At 41.5% G+C, this 21,160-nt stretch overlaps 2 protein-coding genes and 1 long non-coding RNA gene across 6 annotated transcripts in view; 2 read left to right on the plus strand and 1 right to left on the minus strand.

The window, feature by feature from the left end:
- Window positions 1–4,988, plus strand: part of CNOT6 (CCR4-NOT transcription complex subunit 6) — a 70,066-nt gene extending 65,078 nt beyond the window's left edge. For all 4 annotated transcript variants that reach the window (XM_045069244.1, XM_013059679.2, XM_004758985.3 and 1 more), the window contains one exon: window positions 947–4,988. In XM_045069244.1, coding sequence (XP_044925179.1) covers window positions 947–1,159 — 213 coding nt within the window. In that variant the 3' untranslated portion in view covers window positions 1,160–4,988. The remainder of the gene's footprint in view (window positions 1–946) is intronic.
- Window positions 4,989–5,768: 780 nt separating this feature from the next.
- LOC106006514 lies at window positions 5,769–9,968 on the plus strand. Its single transcript, XR_001180612.2, has 2 exons — window positions 5,769–5,807; window positions 7,041–9,968. It is a non-coding gene; the product is annotated as an uncharacterized LOC106006514 (long non-coding RNA).
- A 6,820-nt stretch (window positions 9,969–16,788) lies between these two features.
- On the minus strand, window positions 16,789–18,278 carry SCGB3A1 (secretoglobin family 3A member 1). The gene is made up of 3 exons (XM_004758982.2): window positions 18,113–18,278; window positions 17,237–17,487; window positions 16,789–16,933 (listed from the first exon to the last, which is right to left on the minus strand). The coding sequence occupies exons 1-3, from the start codon at window positions 18,261–18,263 to the stop codon at window positions 16,910–16,912; spliced, it is 426 nt and encodes a 141-aa protein (XP_004759039.2). The 5' UTR covers window positions 18,264–18,278; the 3' UTR covers window positions 16,789–16,909.
- Window positions 18,279–21,160: the final 2,882 nt, after the last annotated feature.

Below are 21,160 nucleotides of genomic sequence, written 5' to 3' on the forward strand. Positions count from 1 at the left end.
AGGAGATAGTAAAAAGCAGCATTGAGATTCTTACTTGAAGCAGATTGATTGAAGAGGAGGTGAGGGTGTTGACAAAAAGGTGGGAGAGATTAGGGATTTTTTTTTTTTTCTTTCTGTTCCTGTTGCTGATACAGAGACAAGAGGAAGACACTTGAATGTGCTTAAATATCCTTGACTGAAAACATGTGGAGGAGAAGCTGAGTTACAGGGAGGAGAGGGGCAAACCAAAGTGCTTACCTGGGTGCCCAGTGCTGGGCCCCTGTGCTGCTGCAGGTGTGCAGGGCAGAGGTGTCCCGGCCTTGGTGGAGCTCGCAGTCTGGTGGGAGAGTCCCGTCTCCAGCACCCAAGTGAGTGTGTAGTAGTTACACCTGGAGTGTGTATGAACAAGAGAAGAGACTTGGAGGTGGTAGCAGGTAGCAGGTGGGTGAGGGCAAGATTTGGGAAGGACTTGCAGAGATGATTGAACTCAACGTAAAGATTGAGAAGAAATGAGCCAAATGACAAATAGCCAGGCCGAGGGTACAACATGTGTGGAGTCCCTGGGGCAGGAAGGACTTTGACACCTACAAGGAATGTTGTTCTTCCCTCCCAGTATACCCTTCCCACCACCACCAAAAAGGGCTAGTATGGTGTAGTAGAGTAACAGGATGAAAAAATAATACAAATCAAGTTAGGAAAGAGAAGCTGAGGCCATACTAGGAAGGTTCTTGTAGGTCTCATTCAAGATTATGAAAAGGTCCAGAAAAGAGGAAGAATGAATGATTATCATCCTAAACTGTCTTCATTCTGCTGCTATATTTGACATCTGGGATCATTTGGTTTATGTAGTACTGTCTCTTCCCCCATGCTTGTCCCTTTCTTTGTCCACCACATGCAATGGTAACGGTATGTCTTGAGGGCTCTCCACTTCCATGAGGCCTCATCTCTTTTACCTTCTGTTTTTCAGGGTATAATTGACTACATCTTCTATTCGAAACCTCAGCTGAACACTTTAGGCATCCTGGGACCTCTGGACCACCATTGGCTTGTTGAGAATAATATCAGCGGCTGCCCACACCCACTCATCCCCTCCGACCACTTCTCACTTTTTGCACAACTGGAGCTCTTACTGCCTTTCCTGCCCCAGGTGAACGGCATTCACCTTCCTGGCAGGAGGTAGTCCAGAACCTTCAGAGGACGACCTCAGTTTCACTTGTAAACTCATTAAAATCTGAATATAGGGGAGTGAGGTATGGCCACCAGGGTTTGGTTTTTGTTTAGTTTTTTTTTTTCCTTTTCCTCGATGATTTGAGTTTTCAATCTTGATTATTTGATAAGGATATAGTATGAAAGCCAGGTGCTAGCAACAGACAAATTCTGAGCCCAATATGCTTTATATACTGTTAGACAGGGATTGGTGTGTTTACACCTATCTTTAATTTGTTACAAGTGATTTTTCCTGTTTCTTCTGTCCGATATGATATTTTCATGCCTTGAAATAGGAAAATGTTTGAACAGCATATCTCTTTGCACAGACATCTGTAGCACTACTTTTTTGAGGCCAGTAATAACATCCAGAGACCATTCTTCCATCCTTTACTCCCTCCCTTTTCAGACTTGTTTGTAAAATAGAGACTTTGAATTTAGCCTTTATGATTGTATATGATCCACAGAAGACCTGATTTATGAAATTTTGTACTAAAAAGAAAATCAGATTTGGAAATGATTGTATTGTAAACTAAGGCTAAGTTTTTTTACTGTTTCATGTGTTATAAAAGGCCAGCTTGTAAAAGAAGTTGCAACAGACTTTCTCTGCTGATGATTTGCACTGTTAGGGTTTTGTTGGCCCTTTTGTACTACTTTATTTTTAAACTGAGAACATTGCTCTTTAAATCTAAATCTGCTTAAAGCTTTGGACATTTTCTCAGACCAGAGGCAACTTATCCATGAATTCCTGGGTTTTTACAAAAGCTATCTTCCAGGACAGATAAGCTGAGCAGTGAATGATCTGTAGGCATTTATGGACTGAATGTAATGGTCGATATATGTACATTCTGATATTTTTAAATCTTTAACTTTTTTAAGTTACAAACGTACAGCTGCTTGAATGCAGCTTCTTAACTCCTTTTTGAGACACTTCCTGTCCTATCTCCACTGTGCCTGCCTAAATTTGTTCTCACCAAGCACTGCCTGTGCATGCAGAGAAAATCTGTGCATCCTCTTTTCTATTTTTTAAATACTGTTTAACATTTGTGAGAATTTTATGAAAACGCTTTTGTATAAGCTGTGGCTTTTTTTCCCATTGTGAAGCATTGAATAGCACATTTTGGAACATGTTCATAGGGTGGGTCCCGGGGTCTTTGCTCACCAGACCCAAGCACTGCTTCTTGGTGTCATTGCACAGTGCCGTCCGTCACCCGGAATACTGCTATCATGTGAATTCTTTCTGGTTTCCGTGTATTCCTTTCTCTCCGTGTTTTTTTTTTTTAAATCATTCCCTTTTTTTTTTTTCTTAAATAATTTTCCCTTTATGAAGCAGTGTAAATGAGATACATTTTCAAAACAGGTCCCTAAGACAATTCTTCAGATAATTTAGAGAGTGACTAAGTCATTTTAATAGGTCAACTGAGATAAAAGTTCTGTTGTACCCTGTAGTTTCCCATAGTGTCGGTAGTTAATGCCAGGCAAAGGTAACTTGTGTGTATTCTGTTCTCATTCATTCTCTCAAAAATCAAATGAATTCAGAGGGAACTTGGTCTAACTGCTTTTGTTTCAACTGCAGGCAGGGGAGCAAAAGGACAACATGTGAGCAGTAAGGAAAAAATGTTGAAATGTTATTAACAATTTTTATACAGAAGATGAGTCATTGTGAATAATGACTTAAAATTTTATGAAAAATATTCAGCACTTAAATGTGCTTATTCTGTTTTTAAGAAAAAATAAAATTACATACGTTTAAATAAATGATTTTTTTTTTCTTTTTTTAAAGAATTTTCCCAAAGGTTTTGATCTTGAATCTTTGTCTGGGACCTGGTTTTTCCTTTGAGGATTTTTTAAAATTTTGTTGTGATTGCTTTTTATTTTTTGCTTTTTGTTTTAAGTTGTGCTGACACCAAACATGTCCAGTTTATAATCAGTACATTGGAAAGCTGGTATTATCGATATAGAACCAATGCATAACTTTTTATGGGGTTTTTGTTTTATTATTTTTTTTTGTAAAGTGTGAATAAAAGGTGTGTTTACTCTTTTTTCCTAAACACTGTGTTGGTAATGTGCATCATGACAATTTCCAGCGAAGGTGAGCTGGAGCTGGTTGGACTGATGAGGCAAGGAGACCGCTTTTCCTATGATCTGCATTATGTGATAACAGGTCCAGAGAGCTTTATGGAGGGGGAGGGGAGAAGCACTTACTCGTTTGTATTTGTTAATGGAGGATGTATTCTTTTCATAGATGCTGGAACTAGAGTGCACTTGTTAGATGCTAAAGGTTTGAGCTTTACACAAAATGTTTTCATCTGTATTTGTTATCGTCTGCAATATATTTGAATTTGGGGGCAGCGTAGTAAGATATAAAGGCCTGTTATGTCTTGAAATTATTTGTTCTTGCCTCTTCTGGGCATACTGCATTCTGTGGGTCAGTTTGAACAGCTTCTCCATCTTATTTAGATAGTGATAAATTCAGCCAAGAGTGTAGAATGACAACTGTAACCTTCAAAAGAGGAAGAAATATTTGGGGTCTGTAGGGAATAACAGTCACACCAAAATAGACTGATACTTTTGTTAAGCAAGGTTTTGTGTTCTAAATATTTTCTGTGTCCTGGATAATTTCCAATAATCCGTACTCTTTGAAATGCAATAAAAACTAGTATGTTTTCTCAGTATAGATTTTTTTTTTCAAAATTCTGTAACAGATATATTTAATGTGGTGTTGCCATAATGTAATTTCAGTGTTTTTGCTGGGTAAATCCATTTTATGAATGTTTTACAGAAAATCTGGGGTGTGTTTTCTGTTTTTCAGAAATTTGGAGGCACACAATACCTTGTAAATCCCTTGAAGTACATTTTACTGTATTATTGGTAATTATTTATGCGTTGAGAATTTAAATAATGTTCATCAAAATTAATTTATGGCATAATTTAAACTAAAGTTTAGAAATAAATTGTTGATTACAACTTTAATAATCCTAGAAGACAGGCAAGGAACATCTCCAAGAAATGTGATTTTATTCTTGATTTGGTGATGGCCAAGAAAACTTATTTTGAGTTAGCACTTTGAAACCTAAGGACATTATTAAATTGGGTGGGATGCACTTCTAAATGTTAAAGTTAACATTTCAAAGCTCTTCTAAGATTCAGGTTTTCGGTAATAAATTCCAGTTATAGTATTCCATTTTTCTTACTATTTAAATTCATGGAATTAGTTTCATAGTGACGTAAAGTTTTGGGGTCATGTCATGCCATATATAAGACAAAAGCCAACCTAGGCAAAATAGTTACAGCAGTTTGTTCTTTTAATGAACCAGTCAGAATATTCAGTACAAATGCTGCAGATAATTCAAAGAACACCTTTAGCAAGTGTTTCTCCCCTACTCGTAAACAGTATTTTAGGATGTTCACTTTGCTCTTCTTTTTGGTTACATAAGATTTAATAACCGGTATGTTGAAGTAGTGTCTAAAATAGAGTATCTAGTCTTTGTTCACAGTACATTATATTGTGTAATGCACTGGACTAATTTTTGTTTACCATTCATGTAACAAAACTCAGCACATTATCTGCACTAAGCTCAAAGAATGTCGCATTTGCCTAGGCAGCTCTTTGATAAGGGTGATGGGAAACCGAATATGTACCTATGGACTGGTGGTAACAAGGGCTTTTACTGTTCTTTTCAGTGGAACCTTCTTGGTCAAATTGTAACTAGCTAGTATTATATTTATATACAGGGTCTCTTTTCTTTACTGATGTATTTTCCTACTCATAGCCAACCAATAAATTCAATATCTGTTTCAAATATTTTAAAAGTGTAATTTGTATAGCCGTGGTACTGAGGTTTGAGAAAAATAAATATTAGCAGACCACATAGTTAAAATTATGAGTCATCTGGGACAGGATTGTAACTCACCCTTTGGAAAGGGGAAGGGGTGAATGGGGGACAAGGGCCATGATATGGGGAGATGGTACATTGGCTGTGTTGTTCTGTATGACACGTCTTTGCCAAAGTTCATTTTTATATCTAGGCAACTGATGGTCCATTTGCATTTAGGAATTTTGTCGTTGTTAACATATACCTCGTTTAAAATAAGAAATGGGCTCATGTGTCTTCCGTCTTTTGGAAGGAGTTTGACATATTTTAAATAAATGCTTTTAAATATGGTGACAAACCCTGTGTTGGTGGGGTTATACTAATTGATTCTATGTTTTACTTTTCACATGTGTATTTTACTGTATATATATATAAACTTTAAAAATGTGACTCTTCAGAAAAAGTCCGTTTGTTTTTTAGAAACTACTTTTTATAACAAACGTGAATTTTTAATGTAGATGCTTAAAAAAATCATAAAATCAGATGAATGTTTGCCAAGATGTACACTTTTTTTTTTTTTTTTTTTTTTTTTTTTTTTTTTTTTTTAAAGATTTTATTTATTTATTTGACAGAGAGAGATCACAAGTAGACAGAGAGGCAGGCAGAGAGAGAGAGGGAAGCAGGCTCCCTGCTGAGCAGAGAGCCCGATGCGGGCCTCGATCCCAGGACCCCGAGATCATGACCTGAGCCGAAGGCAGCGGCTTAACCCACTGAGCCACCCAGGCGCCCAGATGTACACTTTTTAAAGTAGGCATTTTCTACCTAATGTTTAATATATAACTTTACCTCTGTAACAGAAGTCTTGTTCCTCCTTATATTGTTGAAAAGTAAGTGTATGAAAAGTAAATGAGGTATTATGTCCATGTTACTTTATAAATTCTGGTTTATGTTCTTGAGAGGAAGCAAGTACCTAAGGGAACACAAAAGGAAAATATATTTAGAATAAAGTTTTCCTGTTCTATGTAATGTTATATATACCTAGAATTCCCATTTTGGAGTATTATTTAGGTATTCAAATTTAAATTGGTTTTAAATTTCATAAGTACTTTGAAGACAATTGTAATAAAACAGATCATATGTTAGAAGAATCTTACAGAAAAAGATAGTGTTTACTAGAATCTTACGAGAGTTTGAGAAATATCTAAGTTTAATTTCCTCCAAATAGTGAAACATAAAATGTTCTAAGTAGATTGCTCCCCAGGTGATTCTGGCCAACCAGTCTATAGGAATTGGCAAAACAAGGTGGCTTGTGAACCAGTTTCTGTAGTTTCTTTAGCTACATGAAGATTTTTAATCCGTTAAGTAAGGAGATGGCAGTTTTTAAAGTCGGCAAACTTTGAATCACTCCAATGCATTAAAAGCTGTTAAAATTATTTTGGCCCTGTCATAAGAAATTCTGCTCACTACGCCAATGTGCCCAGAGGTGGGTGGGCATGGGAGTTCTTCCTGCCAGTGTCGCCACCTTTCCTAGCACAGTGAGTAAGCTACAGGCCCCAAGGAGCCCGTCAGCACAACGCTGTCTTTGTTAATGCCTCATCCACTAGCCCTACAGCCCGGTGAGTGGAGTATTGCCCTTCCGCGGCACACCCACTCGTACTGTTCCCCAACTTCATGTAGTTCTTAACAAACCCAGTCTGTCAAGGATGCTGAAGAGGAATGACCATGTGACTAAAGTTGGGTGGAAGACGTCTACAGGATGCAGGGCTTGGTTCCCGTGTAATAGTCACGCTGGTGCAGGTGGCTGGTTCTCATCAGTGACATAGGTGTGAGAGGCATGTGCTTGACACTGGGAGCTTTGTGAGTTACCAGAACGTTTTTCCCCTTGTCCTTGGCACGATGCTTGCTCATGGTAACTTTGAACAGACGCGATGGTGGGGGCGCTTTGTGTAGTTGGTCCATTTTGGTGATCAGAGTTGTTCTTAGTGTACTTTTCTTGGTCACCATACTGATCCATACTCATTTGCAATTTCTTCTTGTCAGACGCTGCGCCAAGATTGGAAATAGAGACCTCCAGCGCTGGTCTCTGACTTCAAGTTGCTCCTCACTCATTATAATCTGATGTAACACGTGCTAAAGGTATTCTTGGTATGGAGGGCACAAATCTGCATGAGCCTGTAAAGTTTTCCAGAGGTGACCTTAGAACTAGTCCTTAGAACTTAGAAGGACTAAGAACTTGTTTCCCAGATGAATCATAGTAAATTACTCATCCCAGATGAATATAGTAGCCCTTTGTGAAATCGTGCGTAGTTCTGAATTTTGAGCACGAGGTGGGTCTTTCAGTGGGAAGCACACAAGTGGGGTGGCTGGAACACAGTGGATGCCTTTGGAACCTTGAGCCACATGTTGAAATTTGAACTTAAAACTGCAGGTGGTGGTGAAGAGCCAGATTCGAGTTTTAAATAGGAGCGGTATGACTAGGTTTATGTTTTAGAAAAGTTGCTATGGCAGTGTTCTGGAGGGTGGGTTAGAACAGGAAAACTAGTTTACTGGCTTCTGGCATGGTCCCGTTGACAGGATAAGCTGAGGATGGCTTGCAGGGAAATCAGTGGGAAAAGGAAGGAGAATTTGAAATGTTCAGGGAACAGAATCAGTAAGAACCTCAATTGGTCCCTCATCACTTGTGGGTGAAAAGACATGTAAGTGAGTTTTGTTCAGTCCCTCATTACTTTCATTAGGCAAACCCTGTCTCCCCGCCCCTTCAGGTGTTTGCTGGCAGACCCTCCTTTCTCCTTTACTGACCTCACAGAAACATTTAGGCAAAGAATTTTGTTTCTCAAACTACACTTTACTTCATTTTGCATTATTTTTCATTCGGAGTTTAGTCTGCAAAAGAGATCCAGTGTGCCCCCAACTGAAGAGTTCAGTAATTAATGGGTATTAGAAGACACTTCAGTAGAGCAAATGAAAGGAAACCATGAATTCTAAATTGACTTTCCTGTCATGCAGAGGATTAGACCTGTGTTCAATCTGGCAGACTCTGCCACGTGTGCCTTTTGAGTCCTTGAAATACGGCCAGTGGGATTGGAACTGTAAGATACTTTTCAGTTTCGCTGAAATTTTATTGTTGTGATAGGACCAAATTTCCCTTTATCTGACACATTGTGTAAGATGTGAAACCGGTGTATTGCTTGTGTTACACATAGACACATCACCAGTTGATGTCAAGAACTGATGCCATCCTAACAATATTTTACTAACTGAAGTAACTTTAGAATATGTATGAGTACTTCCTGCCAGCAGCACGAGTTACTGTGCCTATGGAAATCACTAGTGATTGAGATGCCTTTTTTCGTTTTAATATAAAATTATTTCTCTGGTTTAAAAAATAAGTGTGGACAAATTATTAAACTTAAAACCAATGCTGATGCAGAACTGAGCTAGTCCCACAACTGGAACAATGAAGACTAGAAGGGATATCATGAATTTCATGGTGAACAATAATGGCAATTTGTTGCACCAGAGGAAAAGGAAAACCAGTGTAAAAAAATTTAAAGGTAGTAAAGTGGGCAACAGTAGGGTACATTTTCTTGAAATGCTTAATTGAATTTAATGTTTCCTGCTAACAGTCAAAAAAGAATAATAGATAAAATTAATTACTTGAACGAAGAATTGGAAGGCCAGCAGATTTTTTAAAAAACTCTTTTATAACAGGATATGAGCTTGTAGATTTGACCAGCTATAAAAAGGGCTTGTATTCTTCCACAGGAAAAAACATTTAAGTGGAGATACGGTATGAAAAATATATTTACATTATGGAAATTTTGTTAGAAAATGAAGACACAAAGTATTTTACAAGAATGAAGTATTTTCAGTTTACCTAGAGACTAAGACCTAGTTACCTAGTTACTAGAGACTATAAGACCTTCCTAATACTCTTAAAGATTGTTTAAAGTTTAAACATTGAAGTACTTACTAGCTTTACATGAGTTGTATGATACAAAATACACCAACAGTAAATACTTAGTGTATGCATTTTCTTAAAGAACTCTCAAATTTACAAAGAAATGTGAACTCTTGGCCTCCACTCAGACTTAAAACATAGATATTTTTGTGTTTTTTACATCCGTCAAAGAATTTCTTCCAGGTATGAAGAAAGATAATTTCTGTTACAGATAGTGCTGTAACTGTGTTAGGTCAGAAATCTGGATTTGTTGGAATTTTAGTGATTTCCTTTATTATTTTGTTATACCTTATGCTTATTGAAGGTAGTTGCACTTAATTTCCTGAAACAGACTGAAAAATGTCCTAGTAGTTAAAATTAAGTAAATAAAATGTCAAATCAAGTTTGTGAAGACTATTCAGAGGGATAGAAGGCTAAAACTCAATGATCCTGTCTTCTAATGCTCATTGGTTAAATTATGAAAGGAACTTTAACAATGGTTTACTGTTTATTTAATACCAGTTTAAGATTATCTTGCAACAAAAGAAATGCTTGCTATAAATAGTCAGTAATCAAAAGCAAACCATGTCTCTATGATACACATTTTCTTACAAGTATCGGTCTGCATATGAGTGAAACAAAATTGAAGCTCCAAGGAGAGGAAAGACGATTTGTGACTTTCACAGGCAGGTACAAGAATTTATGTTGAACCTCATGATACAAACCAAGAATGCCGATTTTTGTATATATTCTAACAAATCTTAACTGTCATCACATTTTGTAAATTGGCTGCTAAAATCAGAAGAAAAATTTGAGGGACACTTTGTTGATACCTTGGTTTAAGTTTAGAGTTGTTTTTCAAATTATGCAAATTTGAATCTGATGTTATTCTAGAGCGGACGTAAGAATTAATGAGAACTGGAATGAAAATGTTCTTAACTTGGAGAGAAGTTGATAAGCTTTTGCTACAAAGTTAAATAGATTATAAAAGAATAAACCAGTTTTGTTGATGTGGCTTCAAAAAAGTTTTTAATGACTTTTGATGATTCACTTGTGGGAATGTGTTAATTTGGGATAATTTGGATATATGAATCTACTTTCTCAGTTTTATGTAATTGTTAAAATAATTAAAATGTTACACTAGGAAATATTAATGCAAAAAGTAGTAAAGGAGGAATAGACAGAAGCATGAGACTGAAAAAAAAGTAAGATGGCAGGCATAAATCCAATAATATTAAATGTGAATGGATCAAGCAAGGTCAGACTGCATGAAAATAATGGAACCATGTGCTAACTGCAGGAGATGTACTTTAGATTCAAAGACACAAACAGGTTGAAATAAAAGGATGGAAGAAGGTATGCAAACAAGAAAGTTGGTGTAGCTATCCAAATAAGACAAGGTAGACTTGAAAACAAACAAAATTACTAGAGATAGAGAAACTTTTTGTAATCATGACCAATGCTAAATGATAAACCACAGTCTACATGAAGCAAAACTAACAGAATGAAAGGGAAAGACGATCAACATTAATAGTTGTCCAATACCATATTCCCAATGGATAGAAAAACTAGGCAGAAGATCAAGGAAATAGAATACTTGAAACACTATAAACCAAGTAGACTAAACAGATATGTATAGAACATTCTACCTACCCATAGCAGAATACATATTCTCAAGTGCACAGGGAACATTCTCCAGTAGGCTATGCCATGAAACAAGAAGTTTAAAGAATTGAAATTGTACCAAGTATATTCCCTGATCATCATGAAGGGAAGCTAGGAAGAAAGTTGGGAAATTTGGAAATCTGTGGTAAACTACACTCTAAATACCAGTGGGCCAAAGGGGGAAAAATTTGAGAAATTAGAAAATACATGGAAATAAATGAAAAGACATAGCACACCAAAACTTCTGTGATGCAGTGAAAGCAGTACTGAAAGGGAAATTGGCAGCTGTAAATACCTACATTTTAAAAGATCTCAATAACCTAATCTTCCACTTCAAAATGCTGGAAAACAAAAGAGCAAGGTAAACCCAAAGCAAGCAGAAGGGACATAATAAGGGATTGGAACAGAAAATAATGAAGTAGAGAATAGGAAACTAGTAGGGAAATCAACAGATACAAAAGCTGATTCTTTGGAAAGATAGGCAAAATTGATGAGCCTTATACTGAGCAGGAAAAAAAATTACTAAAATCAAGAATAAACGGGAGGACATTACTACTAACCTTACAGAATAAAAAGGCTTATTATGGAGTACTATGGACAATTGCTGTCTAATGACTGAGATTATGTAGATGAAACAGACAAATTACCAAAACTGACAAGAAACAAAATCTGAATAAATATATAACAAGAAATTAAAAACAAAAGCTATATAGAAAGAAAAGCCTGGGTCCAGATGGTTTCACTGGTGACTTCTCCTGGGTACTCAACAATAAATAATTTTTCACAATCCCTTTCCAAAAATTCGAAGGAACACTTAGTAGTGTTCTGTGAGACCAGTGTTGCTCTCATATCAAAGCCAAAGATGTCACATGGAAAAAAACTACACACTAATGCTGCTTATGAATACAGCTAGGAAAATCTTCAGTAAAACATCAGAAAACTGAATCCAGCAACATGTAAAATAATCATACACCATGACCAACTGGGATTTATCTAAAAACGAGGTTCCTTAATATCCCCACTTAATATAATACACTCCATCGATAGGGCAATACCACAGGATCACATCATTAGGCACAGAAAACATATTGACAAAATTCCATAACCTCTCATTTAAAAAGGAGCAGAAGAGAACTTCCTCAACCTGATAAAGGGTGAGGAACCCACAACTGACATCCTTCTTAATGGTGAAAGAGTGTGAAGTCTCTTCCTCTAAGATCAGAAAAAAACAAGATGTTCACCCATCACTTCTCTTAAGCACTGTACCAGAAGTTCTAGCCAGGGAAATAAGGCTTGAAAATGAAATAAAAAATAATAAGATCAGAGAGGAAGATGTAAAAGTATATTTGCAGATGACATGATGTGCCTAGAAAACCCCAAGTATTCCACACACCAAAAACCTATTAGAACTGATAAATGAATTCAGTAAGGTTATTAGAACAAGATCAACATACAAAAACCATATTTTTATTCACTAGTAAGGAATAAATAAAAAATGAAAGCAATTGCATTACTGTAATAAAGAGTAAAATTCTTAAATTTAATGGAAGACTTGTACAAAAAATTACAAAACTTTGAAAAAAGACCTAAATAAGCATTAAGACTCTTCATGTTCATGGACCGAAACACTTAATACCATTAAGATAGTGATACTCCCCAAATTGATCTGTAGATTCAACTGTAGTCCCATCATAGTTCCAGCTGGCTTTTTGTTTGTTGTAGAAATTGAAAAGCTGATCTTAAAATTCATGGAAATCCAAGGAACTCCAAAGAGCCAAACAATATTGAGAAAAAACAGAGTTGGAAGACTCAAATTTCCTGAGTTCAAAATGTATTACAAAGCTTCAGTAATCAAGAAGTGCGGTATTGGCCTAAGAATAGCATATTGATCAATGGAATTGAAAGACCAGAAATAAACCCTTACATTTATGGTCTATTGATTTGAGACAAAGGTAATAAAGACGCCTTATTAAGGGAAGGAATAGTGTCTTTGACAAATGGGGCTGGATGACTGATTTTCCATGAACAAAAGAATGAAGCTGGACTTCAGTCTCACATCATGTAAAATAAGTAAAAGGAATAAAAAGAAAAATCTAAATGTAAGAACTAAAACTAAAATCCCTTAGGAAAAAACATCAGTATAAATCTCCATGACCTTAGGTTGAGTAATAGTTTCTTACTTAGATAAGACATCTTAAAGTGCAAGCAACCAAACGGAGGAAAATAGATTTCATCAGAATTAAGAACTTTCATGCTTCAAAGGAAAAGAAAGGGGAGCAGCTGTCCACAGAATGGAAGAAAATATTTGTAAAACATGTATCTGTTAAGTCTAGTCTCCAGAATATATAAAGAATAATTACAACTCAACAATGAAAAAAGCAGCCCAATTTAAAAATGGGTAAATAATTTGAATAGACATTCTCCAAAGAAGACCTGAGTTTCTCTTTGGAGTGATAAAAATATAAAATTGGATAGTAGTCATCATGGTTGCATACTATGGTAGATATTTTTTTAAAAGCTATTTAAAAAACTATTATTAAAATATAAATTATATGAATTATATACTTTAAAAGGGTAAAGCCTACAGTATATAAATGATCTTAAAAACAAATGAAATAATTTTGTATGATTTCTTCTGGGACTTGAATTATTATTATTATTTTTTAAAGATTTTATTTATTTATTTGACAGAGAGATCACAAGTAGGCAGAGAGGCAGGCAGAGGGGATGGGAAGCAGATCCCTGTCGAGCAGAGAGCCCGATGCGGATGTGGGGCTCAATCCCAGGACCCTGAGATCATGACCCGAGCCGAAGGCAGAGGCTTAAACCACTGAGCCACCCAGGCGCCCCTGGGACTTGAATTATTTGAGATTCACTCACGTTAGTGCATGTAGTTGTAAGCTGCATTGTAATATTGCATTTTGTATGCATATTCCAAAATCTACCCTTCCCTGCAAGTATTTTTGAGTTGTTTCTAGTTTTCTCTCTCCTTCCCCGAACACTTACAAACCATTCTGCTCTGAACATTCTGGTAGGTGCCACTGTAAACTGAGCTTCTCTGGAGTATAATCTTAAGGGTTGGAATTGCTAGGTGTTGGGGCAGGCATGTGTTTGACTGTACTAGATATGCTTACTCCTGTCCAAAGTGTTTCTGCATGGGGTGCCTGGGTGGCTCAGTTGTGTGTCTGCCTTTGGCTCAGGTCAAGCCCCACATCAGGCTCCCCACTCAGGGGGGAGCCTGCTTCTCCCTCTCCCACTCCCCCTGCTTGTTGTGCTCTCTTGCTGTCTGTCTCTGTCAAATAAATAAATAAAAATCTTTTTAAAAAGTTGGGGGGGTTCTGCTTACTCTCCCACCAGAAGTTGATAAGATTTTGCCTTTCTTCCCCAACTTTGCCAATGCTTGTTTTTGTCTGACTTAGTTTTTGGCAATCTGATGGGTATAATGGTAACCCATTATGATTTCTGTTTATAGTTCCCTTATTAGTAACAGGCGTTTTTTATTTTATTTTTTTTTTCCTATTTCGAGTTTCTCTTACGATTTTATGTCTATCGAGGATTTTGTCCTTTTCTGGTTATTTCGTGATTTTTTTATGCACTCAGGGTACTTAACCTTTTAACCCTGTATCTTTCCTCAGTTGTCTTTTAATTTTTACATGTTTTAAACTTCGTACTTTAAAATAGTTTTTAGTTTTCAAAATAATTTTTTTAAATTTTATTATATTTGACACAGAGAGAGAGAGAGAGAGTGCACAAGTGGGGGGGGAAGGCTCCCCGCTGAACAGAGAGCCTGATGTGGGGCTTGATCCCAGCACCCTGGGATCATGACCTGAGCTGAAGGCAGAGGCTTTAACCCACTGAGCCACCCAGGTGCTCCCAAAATAATTTTTTAAAGATTTATTTATTTGGCAGAGAGCACAAGCAAGGGGAGTGGCAGGCAGAGGGAGAGGGAGAAGCAGACTCCCCTCTGAGCCAGAAGCCCAATGCAGGACTCCATCCCAGGACCCCAAGATCAAGACCTGAGCTGAAGGCAAACGCTTAACTATCTGAACCTCGGGTATCCCAGTTTTCAGAATAATGAATTGATTTTCTTGTGTCCTCCAAAGGTTACCAAACAGTCTATTTTTCCCTCCTGTATCAAAAACTTATGGATATGAGCAAATCTAATGCCTGTAATTCACTCCACTTACTACCATTACTGATGTTCAAATTACCCCATCCTTGGCCAGTGACTTATTCACGCTGGTCCGTGTGTCTTTTTAGTACAATTCTGATAGTCTTTAGCAGCTTCTGTTATAAGAAGATGGTCTAGGTTCATCTTTTACATTTCCTGCTCCATATCTGGAACCAGCCATTTTTCCAAAAACTCCTGGTTCCTTCAGTGAGAAAGGCAATTATAATTGTACTTTCTGTTGGAATTTTGTAAATGACTATTTTCATGTTATTTGGAATGCCCCTTTTTTTTTTTTTTAAACTAATCTCCACATATACTGTGGGATTTGAACTCATGACTTGTATGCTTTTCCACTGGAGCCAGCCAGGTGCCCTGAAAGAGTTAGTCCTTTGGGGATTCTACCACCGCAAGAAACAAAGTCAGATTCGTTTCTCTCTCTCTTTTTTTTTTTTTAAGATTTTATTTATTTACTTGATGCAGAGAGAGAGAGAGACAGTGAGAGAAGGAAAACAAGCCACGGTAGAGGGAGAAGCAGACTCTTCGCTGAGCAGGGAGCCTGCTGCATGGCTCGATCCCAGGACTCTGGGATCATAACCTGAGCCGAAGGCAGACACTTAACGACTGAGCCAGCCAGGCGCTCCTGTTTTCTTTTTATTAACTCAATTTTTAGACTTTTTTTTTTTAACTATTCAGTCTTTTGGGATCATGTTAAATATCTACATAGTTATCAAGTCAAATGGGCAAAATAAGATATTTAATGAAATCTGGCTTTAAACCATATTCCCTCTTTCCAGGGAATTATGGTTGGTCTCTTCCATTCCTGCAGGAATCTCGGGAGGGAGTTAGCCTCATGGCTTCAGATGTTACCCTCAGTCTCCTTTCTCTACTAAGTGCTGTGATTTCCCCTCTGGTGTTTGCCTGGGAAGACTCCAGAGGTAGAAGGCTGCAGGGCCATCTCAGATGGGTCGTTGGCTGAGTCCCCAAGCCCACTGTCTGTTCGAGCAAGCTCCTGTAGTCTTGGCGTTCTTCCAGAGATCCCCCTTGAGCATTTGAGTCCAGGGCATTAACTGAGGAACCTATGTCATGTCGGGAGAAAAGGGCCTGTGGTCGTTTCAGGTCAGGTCATGACCCCACTGCCTTCTCCACCAGAGATGAGCAGTGATCTGTCTCGCTAAGGTTCATTTTTGCCCAGACCCACGCCTGACGCAAAGATTCAGAACCCTTGGGGACTCGGGGGCAGTGGTGTTGATGAGAGATTTAATCTGCAGCCTTGGGAGCCACCTGTTCTAGGTTGAGTTGGAACTTGTCAAAATGCACCCTCCCCCATTTAGATCCCTGAATGTCCTTATCCAAGTAGGAACAGAAAAGAGCCAGACCCATGTCTTCATAGAGTAACAGCTAGAAAAGGAGTCAGATTGTCTGTGGTGGTTTGGTTGATAGTCAAGCTGGGGAGAACCCTTCCCAGGAAACGTGACTTGTCATTTATCACTAAAAAAGGAGTCTACTGGGAAGTTTCTCCAGAGACGGACGTCACTATCTAGCTCGGGGTACCTTCCCATCAACCCTGAGGATCAGTCCAGAAATGCTGCTGGTAGAACAGAAGCAATCAAAGTCACTAATTATTCCAATGAAACTACCAGAAATCAGGGAAAACCAGATGCAAGCCAGGCTTTTCCTGCATGCAGCCTTCAGTTGTGCCTCATTCTAGGGAAGAAATCAAAGTAGATGGAAGAAAACAAAACTTCCAAATTTTAACCACAGAGAGGGTTAAGCCACAGTAACTTATGCTTGCCTGATGCCCAACAGCTTTAATTACTGGCTTCGGGTCACCTGCTGAATGTCAGTAGGGTCCCTCACACACATGCACACACCCACACATAATCTGGGCACAGTGCTCCTCCTGCGGGGTGGGACCCATCCTCCCACTGGCCCCTTCTTTCTTCAGCACCATTGCTTTCAGGAGGAAACGAACGGGGATCGGTATCACAGCAAGAACAAATCAGCCCCAAAGCTGCTGTTACTGTATTTATTCAGAGATTAGGGGAAGGGCTTGGATGATCAGGGCTGGGCAGCAGGTCCCCAGTCTGTCGATGGCAGCATCTCAGCCCCACACTGGGATAAACCGGCCTTGGCTCAACCGAAGTATGTCAGGGCCCCCTGCAAAGAGAAGCCAGGCTTCTGCTCTCCAACCCACCACCGCGGAGCACCCAAGGGGACTCAGGGCAGAGTTCCTGGAGAGGTCCCCCCTTACCTCCAGGGGTCTTCTGCAGCCCCCCTTTCACATAGGATCAACCCGGTTCCCACTCAAGGCCATCCTGTTTTTCCTGAGGGTAGGCCATGAGGTTTCCCTGACACAGGGCCCAGACGCCTTGTTAGCCTTTTAGGGAGTGTGTGTTTCTGTTCTATGGGAGGCTGGGAAGGGCTGCCCTCGCAGGGAGCACCCAGGGTGTCCCATGTTACCAGCAGTGTCTTCATGGCCCCCATGGCTTCCACAGCCTCAGGGCCCAGCTCGGCCACACACTTCCTGGAACCCTCCACAAGATGCTCCACCGGGATCCCCAGCATGGTCAGCATAAACTTCAGGGGATTGAAGATTCCGAGAAAGGGTTGGACCTTGGCTCCTGCCCCGGCCACAGCCTCTGTACCAGCCTCTGCAGCACTCAAAGCAGAGGCCACAGGCTTGGCCATTGAGTTCCCGAAGAAAGATGCAGCTGCAAACACAAGCAGAGAAGATCCCCTCACCCCATCTGAACTGGTACTCCATGGAGACCTGCCAAGGGCCTGGCTCCCCCCAGGAGGTACCTCCCTCAACCCCACTCCCTCCTGAGTCAGGGAGTCCCAGCTGGCTGGGAGAGGCAGCCGTAAACAAAATTGCGGCCCAGCAAGCAGGGGGCTGGACAGAGGTGCCTACAGGGTGGCCCCAGGGTGGAGGGACGAGAGGAAAGCTCTGAGTGGGGGCCCCTCAGAAGAGGGGACACCTGGGCTGTGCCTTGAAGGATGAGGCAGACAATTCCAGACCGGGGCCAGTACTGGTCCGAGCTCACCCTGGTGCTGGGTGGAAAAGAGAAACCAGGGCCAGCCACTGGGGACATGAGAGAAAGCCTGAGGGCCCTGGGCAGGGCAGGCCCCAGAGGGTCTTGAAGACCCCAGGAAGGAGCAGGACTTCCTGCCCAGAAGGACAGGGAGTGCTGGGAGGCAGAGGAGTGGCCTGGGACCCAAGGCAGGGGCTACAGGATCAGGATCGGCTACCTTTGGGACAGGGGACCAGGGGACCAGCAGAGACCCTGCCAGGACCCTGTGGCGAGGAGCTGGGAACTGAGGCCTGCCAGCACTCACCGGGCTGGCTGAGCAAAGCCACACAGAGCACCAGGAAGGCAGCAGTGAGCTTCATGGCGGACCTGCTCTCAGGAACAGAGATGGGCCCTGCTGTGGGCTTCATATACCCCGTGTTCTCCACCTCCCCTGGGCTGGGGCCTCCCCCTGACATGCTCCTGAGAAATGTGCTATTTGCTCAGCCAACAGAGCCTCAGCCAACTTCCTGCTCGGGCTGGTGGGTCCTGGGAAGCCTGTGCGCCCCTGCTCTGCCTGAATCTCAGGGACTTCCTGTTGGCAGGGCCCCCTGGGCCGAGGGCTGTTCTCCCCAGCCAGAGCCGGAACGCAGGCTATTCTTTGTGGGCATGAGGCCCATCCAGGCCTCTGCTTTTGCAGAGAGCTTTCTGTTCTGAGTCCTTCTGGCCCTTCAGCCGTGCTATGGGTTCCGGTGAGGAAGGGGCAGAGGGGACAGAAGTGTGACCCAGTCCTGCCCCCCACTGCCAGACCACCGAAATGTCAGGCAGTGGGGGCCATCTTGGCTCCCCTGGTCCTGGAGAGGCAGAGAAAAAACTCCAGGTAGTGAACCTCTCCCTGCCCCCAGGTTAGGCCTTATTCCTGGTCCCCTCCCTGGTGGGGCCACAGGTAGCTACCAGTGAGAACAGAAGGACCCGGAACATGTTCCCATCTTTGCAATCAGTCTCCACATCAAACGTTTCTTTAAAAGTCCTCACACATTGGTCACTACAGAATATGACAGTGGAGGATAAGAAAACATATTTAGTCCTGAAACATTCAGGCTCATCAGTGGGGAGCCCCCCCCACTTTGGTTATGCGGGGGTCTTGAACTTGGCAGCCCACCCATGAGCCCCCCCCGGCCCTGATTCACCTCTGTAGGTGTTGCCCACCACCGCCCCCACCTCCTGCCCGCAGACAGCATGGGGCTCAGTAGCAGCGTGCTCAGTGTGTGAACATTCGTGTGAACTTCTCACAATTCTCCCTTGATTGTTTTGGGGACAGGGGTGTGGTGAGTGGGGGCTTTTGCATTATAAATGTATGTTTTGCTGATCATCGTGGAAATAATTTCAACAGGGAAGTACCTTTTCAACGTGTAAAACTTTAACTTTGAGCGATTTCTTTCCGAAGGGATGCTGGGATGGGACCCCAAGAGAGCGCCGGCCGGGATGTAGGGACAGCTGGGCAGGAAAGGCCTCTCACCCTGGGGCCATGGCCATGGTGTCCCAAGCCTTGTCCTCTCCGGGTCTTCCCACCAGTCTGGGTGACCCATCCTCTGCCCACAGACACGATGCTGGAGCTGGGTGAGGGGGAGTTCGGTTTCTCTATGATGTTGTGCACTTGGGTGACTACACGTTCTTTGAGAAGTTGAGGCCACTGATGCTTGTGCGTGTGTGTTGGGCATGGGGGTGGGCATGAGCTGCAATGTTCTCAGAGACCTCTTGCTCCTTTGAGACCTGGACACTGTGGATCTCGAAAGAGCAGGCCCTGCTCCTTCTGGCTTGGGGTTGGGAGGAAGCTTGCAGGGTCCCAGGGTCTCCCAACGGCTCAGGTACAGCCACAGCCAAAGGACCCCCGACCCACTCGAGCCTCGGGAGTGGGTGTGGGGAATCACAGCTGGGAGAGCCACGAGGAGAGATGGAGGAGGGCGGAAGTCAAAGTTGCGTTCTCCTTGGGGACTCAAGTCATGACTTTCAAGTAGCATTTGGTTGTGGGCAAGGCGGAGGGGGCTGCTCTCTTGTTGGTTGAATTCTGCACCTGATGGCACTATTGGCTTCACCCAGATCTTGTCCATGGCTGCTGGTGGCCGGAGCCCAGCCCTGTCTGCAGAGCCTGAACAACACAATGGAGCCTAGTTCTGGGTCAGAATGGGGACAGGGCAGGATTCTGGGGGAGTGGTCCTCAGAGCCAACTTTATGACAGACCCATTTCACCCTTCCCAGGGCTGTGTCTTGGCAGCAGCCCTCAGAAGCAGGGAAGTCATGCATTTGTCACTGAGAGGAGGTCTGGACGCCCTCCACGCCTGGTCACCCACACCTTTAGGTGTTATGGTGTGTTTACAGAAGAAAGAAAGGGATGAACCACATTTCCTGTGGGGGTGGGGGCTCTAGGCCTCTGCTGGCCCCAGCCCACCACTGTATCCAGCGACAGTGACTCCTGTCATCTGGTCCACGCTGTGCATGGTTGAGGGGTCCCGCTCATTGGTGGGCCCATTGAGTTTCCTCCTTTGTCCGAGTGGCTGTAGGTTGGCTGGTGCTGGTCCTCTCTGCCTCTTGGTTCTCCTCTCTTACAGATATGGGCCAGGAAAGCGTATGGCCCAGGCTTCAGGCCTCTGTGGTTCAAGTCCTCTGCTGTCCTATTCTTCTCTGCTATTGCTCCCTTGGGTTCTTGGCCAAAGACCCAGCTAATAGCACTGCAACCCTAACACTATGGGACAGGGACAGATGGCTTTTCCTTGGGCTTGGCTTTCTCAGATGCACTCAATGAGGACCAGGGCCCAACAGGAGAAGACGGTTGAGAGAGCTGACCCAGAATCACGGAGCCAGAGTACATGGGATCTGCCACTTCTTGACCTTCCTCGCCAGAGCTAAGCCACAGTCACTGTGTCCCCAGCTGGGCTCTCATCTTTGCTTCTGGTGCCCGGGGAAAGTGCCCCCACAAATATTAATTACATTGGAGATAAGAGAGATAATAAAAGTAATTCATGAGGTCACACTGAACATTTTTTTCCAGTAAATTTTTTTTCTGATGTCAAACACGACTCCTTCATACTTTTATTTGCTAAGTTTTATCTATTGATTTTACTAATTGTTCCCAAATCCTCCAATAAATGTCTTCACTAGGGTCCTCTACAGGATGTGGATATTTACAGAGACACCCTTGACAAGTCCTCTGTCCTCCTGCTCCGTTCTAGCAAGGGGTGGATGTCTTCTTCCATAAATTAAAAAAAAAAAAATATATATATATATACACACACACATATTTCATGACCACATTGTTCAATCCAGGCTGGATCCATTATTATACATATTCATTACCATTATATTACTTTTTTTTTTA

The sequence above is a fragment of the Mustela putorius genome, unplaced genomic scaffold (assembly GCF_011764305.1).
Source record: "Mustela putorius furo isolate JIRA1106 unplaced genomic scaffold, ASM1176430v1.1 tig00003923_pilon_pilon_pilon, whole genome shotgun sequence".
Classification (NCBI taxonomy): Eukaryota; Metazoa; Chordata; class Mammalia; order Carnivora; family Mustelidae; genus Mustela; species Mustela putorius.